The sequence below is a fragment of the Sinocyclocheilus grahami genome, unplaced genomic scaffold, assembly GCF_001515645.1.
Source record: "Sinocyclocheilus grahami isolate Dianchi unplaced genomic scaffold, SAMN03320097.WGS_v1.1 scaffold2145.1, whole genome shotgun sequence".
Classification (NCBI taxonomy): Eukaryota; Metazoa; Chordata; class Actinopteri; order Cypriniformes; family Cyprinidae; genus Sinocyclocheilus; species Sinocyclocheilus grahami.
Window position 1 is genome coordinate 441 of NW_015507324.1, and position 14685 is coordinate 15125.

The 14685-nt window shown below is 35.9% G+C and overlaps 1 protein-coding gene across 1 annotated transcript; it reads left to right on the forward strand.

The window, feature by feature from the left end:
• Positions 1-493: 493 nt before the first annotated feature.
• LOC107574204 (uncharacterized) lies at positions 494-9317 on the forward strand (the record flags this gene model as incomplete). The annotated part of the gene is made up of 8 exons (XM_016260665.1): positions 494-676; positions 887-1231; positions 3088-3396; positions 3581-3904; positions 4760-4897; positions 5328-5645; positions 6549-6839; positions 9206-9317. Coding segments are annotated over 8 exons (1946 nt in total), but the record flags the coding sequence as incomplete, so codon positions are not given.
• Positions 9318-14685: the final 5368 nt, after the last annotated feature.

A 14685-nucleotide genomic window follows, 5' to 3' on the forward strand; every position in this document is an offset into this window, starting at 1 on the left:
GATGAAGTTTCAATTTTAAAGGGTTTAATAAAATCAAAGTTAAAGGTGGAATATGCTTATTATCAATTGGTTAAAGATATCGAGACTTTTAACTATACTTGGGGGGTGAACAAGTGTTTGTGTGAAACTGACATTGATGGTTCTTTGCAAATTTATGTTTAATTGTATTTTATTGAGATGTATTTTGGTTTGGTTTTAAACTTTGTGTTGTTTATTTTATTATGTAATGGTGGGTATTTTGTGTAGCTCTTATGTAATTTTTTAAAGGAAAAATTGTAATTAAAGATATGTTTAAAGTCAAAAAGTCTCTCGCGCTCTCTCTCTCTCTCTCTCTCTCAATTTCAATTAAAATAGCTTTATTGGCATGACAATTGTTACAATGTATTGCCAAAGCATAGTGTTTACATTGAATCTAGAACAGATATATATGCAACAGAAACATGCATGTATATACATTTAGAAAGTAAAACAAATTAACATTTTAGAATCGTAGAATTCTACAAACAATTTATAATTCAATGTGGTGTGTGTGTCATATTCAGAGACCGACTGCAGCTGAATCAGACTGGATCTCTGACCATCGAGAACATGAGAACCGAACACTCTGGACTTTATAAACTACAGATCGACCACAACACTGGGACCACACATAGGAAATTCACTGTCACTGTCTATGGTGAGCTATATTTATCTTTAAATATCTTTGAATTTTTGAAAATAATGAGATGTTTCTTTGTGTTTTATGAATTAAACTAAATTAAACTGATATTTAAAGAACAGCCAGCAAACATTACTTGTAACGTGTTCAGCGGTCTTATGGAATTGTAGTATGACAACTTCTATTAATCTGCATATGACTTATGATTTATGAATATGAGTTTCGCAGAGTCTCCGTCTGTTATTGATGCTGGTGTTGCTGAAATGAAGCTCATGTCATTGAAGGAGGGAGATCCTGTCATTCTTCAGACTGATGTTCCTCAACTAACCGGAGATGAGCTGATAGTGTGGAGGTTTGGAGATGAAGGAAAACTCATAGCTAAACATGATATAGAAGCCAAGAGCTCACCATTATATGATACTGATGAGAGATTCAGAGACAGACTGCAGCTGAATGACCAGACTGGATCTCTGAGCATCACAAACACCAGAACCACAGACTCTGGACTTTATACAGCGAAGATCAGCAGCAACAAACAGACTTTATACAAGAGATTCATTGTTACTGTCAGTGGTGAGTAACTCAATTGTTTTAAAGTAACGATTGTTTATCAGCTCTCTGTGAATAATTCAATTGATCTGACATTAAAATGTGAACCACAGCAGTATTTCTCAAACTATGCATGTGCTGTTTTATAATAATCAAAAGAATGGTTCGCCCTGTATCTGATGATATTCAGGCTGATGTTCTTGATCTGCTAATCAAATGTAAATGACAAATTGTAAATGTGATATAAAGCACCTTTGTATTCATGCTAAAGTACTTGCCTGATGAATTCGCCATACTGCACTAGTAAAAAGGATGGAAAAAGATTTTTTGCACTTTTACTCAACTCTGTATTTAAAGAAATGTGATATGATACCACATTGTGTTGTGCCTTGTATTATTATTATTCACTGCTATTTGTATTATTCTCATTTGTTAACCATTTGAATAAATGTTAATATAAATATACTGAGCTATCTGTGTATTTGATCTTTCTGTCTGATCATTACTGTAGTGCTCAAACACTGATTTAGTTGTTAAACAAACGTGGATATATATATATTTTTAATCTCATTAAGTTGTGTGAAATCTGTTGCTTCACGCTGTATGCTCTGTGACAAAATCTTCAGAGGAAACGGAATCTGAACAGATATAGCTGTAATCTATCTTTGAGAGTTTGTGCAGTACATTAAACCACAATCTGACTGAATATGTTCCATTAAAAAAAAACAGTAAAATCTAAATTATTAACATGCTGAACTCAATGGTCAATGAACTCATTGAAAACAATAGTCAAATACTCCACCATAAGCATTAACGTTTAATTTAAAGTTCTATCTTGGGGAAAAAAATATCTACCTTGAAAGCCATGAATGCAACAAAGTGCTCAAATTAAATCTTAATTAGAGGTAAATACAAACCAAGAGCGGTGTGGAATATAAAATGAAGAACTGACAAATGTTCACACATTAATTTTTGTGACTGTGTATCTTCTCATTTCACACACTTTCACAGTTTTATTTCCACTCCAGTGGCAGCAGCTTCTCAAAACGGTGTTTTAAATGGAAAACACCCACATCCATGATGTATTTGAGGTATGCCACCTTAAAAGATTTCTTTCCGTCTAATAGTTTTTCTTTTGAGCGGGTAGTGTCGCAAAAATTTAGTTTTTTTCTGCATTAAAGTGTCTAGTAAATATAAATGTAGAATTGCAATATGGAGTTATTCATCCCTTCTTAAAAGGGAACATCCATCCCTCTTTTAGGTCTGTGTTAAAAGAGAGCTGCCTGTTGTGAACTTAATTAAGCCGACTGCTGTAGCCTATATCCAGCTTAGGCTGTTTTCCCTAAATTTGTATATATACTGTTTGAATGACAGCTTGCTAAATCTGTTGGTGATCAAATATTCAATATCGCTACTCATCATAAGTACTTGGTACATTATCAGCGCAGCAGCAGACGTTCAAACTAATAGCACATAATTTACGTCTCTGTGATGATTGGTTGATATCAGAAGGGAGGCTAGCCTCCCTTGCAAGGGTTCTTTTCTCAACACTCTTCAGCGCTGAAAGTGAACACTCGATGCTGATTGGCTAGTTTTTTTTTTACCAACGGCGGCACAAGAGCTCAGCGCTCGCTTGGGCTCCCCCTCCCCTTCTCTATCACCTTGCGATTGTAATTACATCAGCAGATTCGGCACATTCACGATAGAAAAGCTGCGCTTTCACGTTATGATATTACAACTGTGAAATTACAAACAAAAAATACACATTCTGAGACATGACCTGAAATGAATTGTGAATTTTATTAACATTAAATCGTCCTCCTCCCATTTTCACCTCAAAATCATGGGGAAGCTGTGCCTCCCCTGCCTCCCCTGACGAGCCGCCACTGTGTCAGTGATGGAAGGAGATTCTGTCACTCTACACACCGATCTTACTGAAATACTGAACGATGATACATTGCTATGGTTGTTTGGGCCTAAAGAATTTGTCATATCTCAATTAACGAGAAAAAGCGACTTGACCTCATTTTTTGTCACCGATGATGTGGGATTCAGAGGCAGATTGCACGTGGATCAAAACACTGGCTCTCTCACCATCAGAAACACCAGAAAGAGACACTCAGGACAATATAAACTAACCATCTCCAGAGAAAAGATCACATCCAGGATATTTAGTGTGGATGTCTTTGGTAAGTATCTCAAGAGTATATCTTTCATTGAATGTTATAATGATCTTGTTTCAGGATTTCATGCTGTAAGCATCTTACATGAATGTTCTTGTTGGTTCACATATGTGTGATTCCACGCGGGTTTCTGGAGGAGAGTAAAACAAAAAATCTGTTCAAATCAGTTCTTGTCCGATTTGTTTTCCAGGTGTGGTTGGTGAGACGGGTGGAGTGAAGTCAGTATCAGTGCTGGAGGGAGATTCTGTCACTCTTCAGAATGATGTTACTGAATTAGAGGAGAGTGATCTGATAGTATGGAGGTTTGGAGATAAAGGTGTCCTCCTGGCTAATATTGATGTAGAAACGAACGAGGCCTCAATAAATGTTGATGATGAGCGATTCAGGAACAGACTACAACTAAATCAGACTGGATCTTTGACCATCAAAAACGCCAGAACCGAACACACAGGACTTTATGAAGTACAGATCAGAGGCCGAGAGAGCTCGCAGCAATTCCTTCTTTCTGTCAGTGGTGAGTTTCAAAGTAAAGGTCTACAAAATATTTGGAAATAAATGAGTAAGTATGAAATATAAGCTGACTTGTGTGTCAGTTACATTACTAATAAAATGGCTAGAGATACAAAAAAAAGAATAGAAAAGTATTTTAGGGCTAGGCCAGTGAATGCACAGACCTCTGGAGGGGCAGGGGAGGAATAGTGGTGCGAGGCCACAATCGAGATTGGGTCGGCTTCCCCAAACTGAGTGTCTCGCATAATCTCAAACACAGTAGACTCTAGGAAACAGATGGATAATTTGAGCATATTGCTATTAGTATGTGTGCTCGCTTTTACTTTCGCTTTTGAATTTGCAATTACGTGCACTCTATGTATAGGGAGAAGTCAGTATTGAGAGCACATTTTACAAGAAGATAATATATTTGTCAGTGATGCTCAGGATCTGTTGCTCATCAAATCAAACTACCACAGCAAGCCCAATACCAATGATAAACTAATGTGGAAATTAAAGTCGCCACTGCCTGTTAAGAGTGTAAAATATTGGCCTGTGTCACAATACACTAAAACTTATCTATACATGAAGAGTTCAGATGCAAAAGCCTCTAAGTACATCTGACGTTTTTCTTTAAAATTAGCATTTCTTTCTGGCTACTATGTATAGGTTTCTATGTAAGTACTGGTATTTCTGAATGGGTTGAGGCTCGGAATTTAGCGCATTTGTAGTGAAAGTACTTGATAAACATATACTATGTGTGGAGAGCAATCACTCAGTATTGTTATCTCATTTTTGACCAAGATGGCTTTTAGAGGCTTTTGCATTGGAACTATTCACATGTCAACTTATCCTGTAATCATTCACTGTCTCCTTTTAGCTAGGCCTATTCCTGATCCGGGTCCATCTACAGATGTCACAGTTGGAATAGTTGTTGCTGTTCTGCTGGTGGCTGCACTTTTAGCTGCAGTTGTGATTTACTATCGCCACAGGATCTCTAAACTACAAAAACAAGTGGGTAAGTATTACAGCTGATACAAGCAACACAAAGTTTTAGCAGACTGTATAGATAATTTCCCTGAAGATTTCTGACACAGTTGTGCAATTCTTTGCCTATTTTATTTAATGATAATGTTGGCTTGAGAAAGCCAGCATACTGTTATGCCAGTAAACTTATTCCGAGACTAAAGTTTCTGACATGTTAAATCATACCAGCAGTACAGCTAAAACATGCCAACAATGAGGTAAAACATTATAGCAAATGTCTAAAATATGCTAGCAATTTCCTAAAGCATGCTAGCAATGTTAAAACATGTTTGAAAATGCTAGCAATGTGTTAAAACATGTTAACAACATGCTATTAACATTCTAAAACATGCTCTTTGTGAAGTTAAGCTTGACCATATGAACGCATTTCTGTTCTCTGCTTCTATGTGCCACTGTGACAGCTGAAGAAAAGACGGTGCCAGGGACAGAAGGGAGATCTGTCAATCTAGAGACTGGTACTGAACTACGGAAAGGTGATGAGATAAAGTGGTGGTTTGAGGACCTCATCCTCATTGAATTCACAAAAAAGACCAAGGAGGCAAGTGATACAGAATGTGATGTTCCTGATGGGATATTCAGAAACAAGCTGGTGCTGAATGAGAAGACTGGAGATCTCATCATCAATAACATCAGGACCATTCACTCTGGACTCTACAAACTACAGATCAGCCGCAAAAACGGAAAAACCGAATACATGAGATTCATTGTTACAGTCACTGGTGAGTAGATCAATAATCATGCACTGTGTGAACAGCTGAGATCATCTGAACTTATCCCAAATTCCCAAAGTACAACATAATTTTAGTTACTTTGAGATTTTAATGTTTTTCATTTTAATTACTGTCATATTAAAATTACTAGAACAAATTCATCATAAGTAAAAAAACAACAACAACAATATCATCACCAAATGTGAACTATTTTATCGCCACACTCTGAACTGAGGCATTAATATAAATTTCAAACACTAACGTTATGAATATAAGTGAAGCTGCTTCAAAACAGTGTGTTTTGTGAGAAGTGCAATGCAGATATACTAAAATTATGAAACTAAAGGTTTGCTAACACCATGGACAATAACAAAACGGATATATTTTTCAAAATAACAGAGTCCACATAGGGTCCACACCACAACTATAATGATAATGACACAGAACAATATAACTGGAATAACCTATCCATTTTATATAAATAATCCATCTTGCTTTAATCCAGCTTGAGCATTTAAAGCTTGAAATGACAATCTTGTGTGTTGGTGTGGATGCTAATATAGTTATTATTGTAATTATCTTTATAGTTATTGTTATTGAGGTTAATGGGTATTAAAGGAGTAATATTGTACAAATAAATTATAATTTTTTTTGTCAAAATCATATTACAAGAAACGTGATGATGAATCATAAGTAGTCATAGGTAATTCATAGGCAATCATAGGAAGTCAAATACTACAGCATATTCTATGATTTGTGAATTTAGGTAATATCTTCCTAGATAGATGAGCTGAAACTACAAACATAACAAACTAGGTTAAAATGCCATCTAAATAAATGTGTTGAAAATGCAAATTAAATTAATGCAATTTTTTCTGTATTTCTGTTTCTTTGTGTTGCTTTGACATGAAGTGAAGGAGGTGCCAGCGAAGGTTGGAGAATCTGTCACTCTAGACCCTGGTCTTGAAACACTGAGAAGTGATCTGATACTGTGGACGTTTGGAGCTAAAAACTGTCTTGTTATTAAAGCCGAATCAGGAACGACGAGTATTAGTGATAGATTCAGAGACAGACTGGAGCTGAATCATCAGACTGGATCTCTGACCATCACAAACACCACAGATACAGACTTTGGACTTTTTCAACTTCAGATCATCAACAGAGACCGGACCAGATACAGGAGATTCAATCTGACTGATACTAGTGAGTAGAATTACATTTATTATAATAACTAGGTTATATATTAATTTTTAACAAACAGGCATTTCCCACACATTTTTAGATGTGAACAGGCCCTAAAAAATGCAAATAGTTTGTGCAAGTCTGTATCTTAATAAGTACTTCATTGAGTCATTTATTTGACTGATTCATTCAAATGGCTGCTTTATTTAGAAAGGAAGCCAGTGACAGTCTTTATGAATGGATCATAGAATCATTGACTCCCTCGATTCATTCAAAGACAGATTCATTCATGAATGAAACACTGCAATGCTCTGAGACACACAAATGCTAGAAATCATTAACTGCATTCTAATAGGCATCATCATGCAATGAATGCTTTTGGGCTCTCAAAATCCCACATTTTTGTTTGAGTGACATACTCAATAGAGTCAGCTCGCACATCTGTAAAACAATAACAGATATCATAGATGAGAAATATCGCACATGACCTATAGTAAAGTAGACCTGAAAATGCTTTATTCATTGATGGTGATTATTCATGTGATTTTTTTTTTTTAGGTTTTCAAGGAAAGATTTCTGCAGATTTATATTGTAAAAAATGTTATCTTTGTTTTATTTTCTCATTATATTTTGTTTCATGTTCTGTTGTTTTCAGCATGAATTCCCTACTCTTGAGTGGAGCTGTAACATCATCCATGTGTAGATGTACAGTGGGGAAAAAAAGTATTTAGTCAGCCACCAATTGTGCAAGTTCTCCCACTTAAAAAGATGAGAGAGGCCTGTAATTTTCATCATAGGTATACCTCAACTATGAGAGACAAAATGAGAAAAAAAAATCCAGAAAATCACATTGTAGGATTTTTAAAGAATTTATTTGCAAATTATGGTGGAAAAAGAAGTATTTGGTCAATAACAAAATTTCATCTCAATACTTTGTTATATACCCTTTGTTGGCAATGACAGAGGTCAAACATTTTCTGTAAGTCTTCACAAGGTTTTCACACACTGTTGCTGGTATTTTGGCCCATTCCTCCATGCAGATCTCCTCTAGAGCAGTAATGTTTTGGGGCTGTCGCGGGCAACACGGATTTTCAACTCCCTCCAAAGATTTTCTATGGGGTTGAGATCTGGAGACTGGCTAGGCCACTCCAGGACCTTAAAATGCTTCTTACGAAGCCACTCCTTCATTGCCCGGGCGGTGTGTTTGGGATCATTGTCATACTGAAAGACCCAGCCACGTTTCATCTTCAATGCCCTTGCTGATGGAAGGAGGTTTTCACTCAAAATCTCACGATACATGGCCCCATTCATTCTTTCGTTTACACGGATCAGTCGTCCTGGTCCCTTTGCAGAAAAACAGCCCCAAAGCATGATGTTTCCACCCCCATGCTTCACAGTAGGTATGGTATTCTTTGGATGCAACTCAGCATTCTTTCTCCTCCAAACACGACAAGTTGAGTTTTTACCAAAAAGTTATATTTTGGTTTCATCTGACCATATGACATTCTCCCAATCCTCTTCTGAATCATCCAAATGCTCTCTAGCAAACTTCAGACAGGCCTGGACATGTACTGGCTTAAGCAGGGGGACACGTCTGGCACTGCAGGATTTGAGTCCCTGGCAGCGCAGTGTGTTACTGATGGTAGCCTTTGTTACTTTGGTCCCAGCTCTCTGCAGGTCATCCACTAGGTCCCCCCGTGTGGTTCTGGGATTTTTGCTCACAGTTCTTGTGATAATTTTGACCCCACGGGGTGAGATCGTGCGTGGAGCCCCAGATCGAGGGAGATTATCAGTGATCTTGTATGTCTTCCATTTTCTAATAATTGCTCCCACAGTTGATTTCTTCACACCAAGCTGCTAACCTATTGCAGATTCAGTCTTCCCAGCCTGGTGCAGGTCTACAATTTTGTTTCTGGTGTCCTTTGACAGCTCTTTAGTCTTGGCCATGGTGGAGTTTGGAGTGTGACTGTTTGAGGTTGTGGACAGGTGTCTTTTATACTGATAACGAGTTCAAACAGATGCCATTAATACAGGTAACGAGTGGAGGACAGAGGAGCCTCTTAAAGAAGAAGTTACAGGTCTGTGAGAGCCAGAAATCTTGCTTGTTTGTAGGTGACCAAATACTTATTTTATCGAGGAATTTACCAATTAATTCTTTAAAAATCCTACAATGTGATTTTCTGGATTTTTTTTCTCATTTTGTCTCTCATAGTTGAGGTATACCTATGATGAAAATTACAGGCCTCTCTCATCTTTTTAAGTGGGAGAATTTGCACAATTGGTGGCTGACTAAATACTTTTTTGCCCCACTGTATATGTAACAGAACTGTTTCTTACTTTCTTTCTTTTTAATTTCTGTGTGCTCTATTTTCTTTTATATTCCACAGTGAATGAATCAACTGAAGAGAAACCACTGCTGAATTAAGAGTATGAGCAGCAGGGGACTTCAGTTTAATAAGACATGCCCACCAGTGCCAATCACTGAGCTCAACAACATCTTTCTGCTTTTATGAAAAAAAGAAAAGAAAAGGAAAAAAGAAAAGAAATATAACAATGTACTTACTTAATTTTTTCTTTTATTTTTTTCAACATATATACATTTTTGTATTTCTGTTGTTGTCTATACCAGTGAAGCTTTGTTGAGGAAGAGAAAAAAAGGCAATTTGTGGTCTATGCAAACAGCAGATGGCGCTAATGCACTATTATAGTTTCAGATCATGTGCTAAAAAGGGAAAAAAGTTACTGTCAGCTTAGAGGCATAGAGGTTTCACCAGTCTTTCAGATTTTGGGGGAAAAATTGCGGCTTCTTTCATAGCATAGTTTCGTAGCAGTCATGTTAATTCATTATTTACCATTAAAAAAAAAATCTATTTTTAACAAATGTCATATAGTTTTCATCAAAATGTTACATACACAAATGTTAATTATTTTACCAAAGCAAAAGTGATCATACAAAATGCATGTTATTTTTTATTTAGTACTGACCTGAATAAGCTATTTCACATCAAATGTGTTTACATTTAGTCCACAAGAGAAAATAATAGCGGAACTTATAAAAATTAACACATTCAAAAGTTTACATGCTTGATTCTTACTACTGTGTTGTTACCTGGATGATCCACAGTGGTTTTATTTTTATTTAGTTTTACACTTATTTTAATTTATTTATTAATTTATTTCATTGTTTCTCATACTTTCTTGTCCACACACTCTAAAAAAATGCTGGGTAAAATAGGGACAAACCCGGCAATTGGGTTGTTTTGACCCAGCGGTTGAGTTACTACCCAGAAGGTTGGGTTAAACATTTAACCCCACCGCTGGGTCAAAACAACCCCATTGCTGGGTTTGTCCCTATTTTACCCAGCACTGGGTTGTATTTAACCCAGCATTTTTAGAGTGCAGTGATGGGCAAAACACCCGAAGCTGGCCACCTTCTGAGAGATGTAAAAAAAAAAACTAGAGCTAAACACAATTTTAGACATAAAAGACACTTTTACACTTTGGCAAAGTCAACTGCAGGATGTTTTATGAGCGTAATTTACCATTTTAGATTTTAGGATTTCCTCATTAAAATAGATAAAATTGGTCTTGAATACCCAGAATATCTGCCCGGATGCTTTTCAAATATTGCTGCCGAATGAACAGACTTTATTTGAAATAGACTTGGATATGAATTAATATACAAACACTTCAAATAAGTTAATATTGACATTTCCATATATCAGTGTTTAAAGGCCTACAATATAATTGAGTATCAGTTAAAACTTAATGTGTTTTCATATTCAGTCACAAGAGGGAGCTAATTCAATTTCATTGGGCAGCATCACCCTGAAAGCAGTCACTGATAAAACATAATATATATTAAAATATTTGAAGTTGCATATGTTGCTAGAAAATACATTTATTTCACCAGACACATATTTGCTGAATGCCCTTCAAAGAAGAAGGCCATGCCTTGTGGTCCTAGATAAGTGTAGTTACAACATCTACCAGCAGGGCCGAACAGGCCAAAACCAAAAGACAAGAGAGGAAACAATACATACCCTGAGCCAGTACATATACTGTGAAAAATTTCTAAAAATAAGTATAATGAATGTATTTTATGTGCATGTATTTAAAAGCACAATATTACTGGGAGGAGACCATTTAATGAATCCATTTCGTTTTCACAGGAGCTTGATGATTATCAGGCCAAATCTGAATTCAAATCAAAAACAGGACCAGGCAGTGATCACATAACTCATAAAATCATTTAGGAAAATATATTTTAACACTTCCACCAAAACTGAAGTTTCCACATAGCAGTTTTTAAGACCTTCGCCCCTATAAAATAACAGTTTTTCCATGTTTGGTCACAGCAGGGTCTTACACTACAGAGGTCTGTACACCATTAAACTGAGTTCAAATTAAACAAATGACACCTGAATCAGATTTGATCGGATGAAAAAGACTGTGGAGATACTTGATCAGGCCAAACATCTGTAAATTATGCGGTTCAACAGCAATGAATGCAACAATGGGTTAAAATAGTTGTGATGAGAGATCAAAGGTCAAACTAAGAGCAGAATGGAATATAAACGGAAAGGACTAAGGTTCACAGATTTACTTTTGCGACCTTGTGATTGTGATTGTCAGTGATTGTCACACTCAGTGCTTTTTTCCACTGCAGAACAGAACTACTTCATCTTACAAATGTTTGTCGAAAGCAAAAAATGCTACAAAATGTCACTAAGTGGGACATTCTGAAGCGAAAAAGGTGCTATGTTTTGCCATCAGCACTCCAAAATTAGTAAGAAACAAGTGCAATCTATATATGCCTTAATGAAATCCTGTATAAACTAGGGAAAACCCTTCAAATGATGGACAAATGCACCACTTTTATGAACTTTTTAATATTCATACATTTGTATTCATGCATTTTCATCTCCTGCCCCGTATTTGGGGTGTAAAAAGTTACTAAACCAAAAACAGAATCACAGTTTGATCAAGAGTTGGTCAGCATCTCGAGAATCCAGTGTACACCACATTATCCTGCTAATTACGCCTCTGAAAGAAAATACAAATGCATGGTCATATGTATTTTTTCCATGAACATAAATTGTAGCCTATGTCTACATTCATTCTTGTTAAAAAGCATGTGGTAGCCTACACTGAAACTCAAATGTCTTCACAATAACCCAAAAATAAAAGTTCAGTATTACCTAAAGAAATGATAACACATATACAGTATTTATTACTGCAGAGTGGAATGTACTTCTTAAAGGAACAATAATAATAATATAAAAAGTAAAAGTAAACTTATATTTGACATTACAATGTATATATATATGCTGATGGGAGATCCTCTAACCATGGGGCAGTTGTGGCTCTTCCTCATACATTCTCTTGTTCTGTTTCTGCAGTTAATTCAGCTCAAACAGTTTAATATACTAATTTAAAACTTGAATGTGAGAACGTGGGTTTGATTGGAGAGGATGTGGATGGAGTGAATTAACAGGAGGGGAGGAGTTCACTTTAATAACATAAGACCCGCCCACCAGTGTCAATCACTCTGACATCATCAACATTTCAGCTCCAGCTACAACAACACAAACATGTTTCTGCTTTTATGAGCCTCTAGAATCCGTTCAGTGAAAGAGAGAAATGAATCTGTGTGTGTTGAGCTTTTTAAATTGCATTTAAAAAGCTTATTTGGTTTTATATGAAGCAAAAAACAAGCATTTATTATATTTTATGCATATTACATAATTTTTTATCCAGTTTAATTTACATTTTTAATTAAATATGTTATCCAAAGATATTGTCGTGGAAATTCACAATATTAATCTGACTTCACCACAGACAACTCAAACAAGTTGTTAATATAATAACTATACAGTATATCGGGCTAATTCCCTGAATTCCCCGAATACTTACAATATAATCCAATACTTCCCTGAAGTATGGTGACGGCGTCCCGTCAAGAAGCTACTATCACTACCTCAATCACACATGAGCACACAGGTCTTTAGCATCTATACACTCTCACCGCCCTTCTCAGCTGTACGCTGTTACCTCAGCCCAAGGACAGCTCTATAGTCTTCCAACACTATCACTGTCTTTGCGGTGGTCTTTTGAGCATAGAGTCTTTATTTCTATTCCTCAGCTGCACTGCATATACCAGACACCACTCCCAAGTTGCTCTTTGCAGGAATGAAAGTTTTATTCACGGCTGAGAGCCCATGGTCACTCATAACAACCAAGAGAGACTCCCTGAACAGAAGGATGCATGAACATTTATACCTTGTATTTGAGTAAAAATCAATGTCAGCTCAAGTCTTCTTCACTGTAATTGGTTACTGATCTGGTCATTGGTTTGTCATATGACTGTTAGTTCTACTGTTTTAAGCACTTTTTGGATAAGTATAGATTATTTAATCATAGGGACACAGTCTTTGATCTGAGCATTCTTAGTCTGCACTTTTCTGAACATTCTATGTTGAACATACCCTTTTGACTCCTTCTGAGGCCATTACATGAAATATTTCCATCACAATATGTTCTGAAGTTAATGTTTCTCATCCACAAATCTCAACCAGATCTGAATGCCAGATTGTATATGCAGCTGAATATGAGCTCTAACTGATTATGACCAGATATACAAACCCAATTCCAAAAAAGTTGGGACACTGTTCAAATTGTCAATAAAAAAGGAATGGAATAATTTACAAATCTCATAAACGTATATTTTATTCACAATGGAATATAGATAACATATCAAATGTTGAAAGTGAGACATTTTGAAATGTCATGGCAAATATTGGCTCATTTTGGATTTCATGAGAGCTACACATTCCAAAAAAGTTGGGACAGGTAGCAATAAGATCTGTTTTATTTACAATTTGTACAGTGTCCCAACTTTTTTGGAATCGGGTTTGTAGTTGAGGGAGGAAAAAACACATAAAATAAAATGATTTTCTAGTTGTGTTAGTTGAAATCACAAACACCCAGTTACTGCAACTGGGCCTATAAAATCAGATTTTGTTTAATTATTCAGAGAATGAAACAGTGCAGCATAATACAAATACTACTTCTAATAATAATAATGGTTGTGTGTCAAATATGACGTTTTAAATTATATTTATTACCGTACATTTTGTTTTTATTGTTTTACAGTTTAAAAGTACCATCTAGACTTTTATTGCAATTCAAGTGCTGCCATGAAAATACTTTTAAACGCACTTCATCTTCTTCAGCACACGATGGCAGTAGAAGAAAATGGAAATATGAAGTGTTAGAAAGTGGTATATGATCCCTGTCTTGCATTGTAATGTGCAAATTGTGCAAAAAAATTATTAAAAACTAAAAACTGTAAAGATGTTTACAATTAATAAACATTGCTATTTCAAATCATTTTAAATAATTCATATTTCTATTTTCTATTTCATATTTTTAATCTGTTCTAAGCTTTTGGTTCATCATCAAAAAGAAAAAAAAAACTTAAAAAACACCACCACATATTTAAGATTTGAATAAGCAGCACAACTGTTTTCAATGAAGAAGAAGCAGAAGAATGAGGAAGAGGGTAATTTGTAAAAATGCAAACAATACAAGAGCAAGATATCAACATGATTTTCAATCAGTATAAAATGGATCAAAGAAGCAAAGTGATAATTAACATTTTCCACATATCAGCTCCTAAAGGACTGAAATATCAGAGTGAGGAGCGATTTTCATATTCAGTATCAAGAGAGAGCTACAGCAGCTTCATCAGGAGAGCAAAGGAAAAGTGACCGAGCATGAGCTCTGCATTTATCCCATTCAAGTGAACACACACACACACACACACACACACACACACACACACACACAAGGAGCAGGTGGGGGC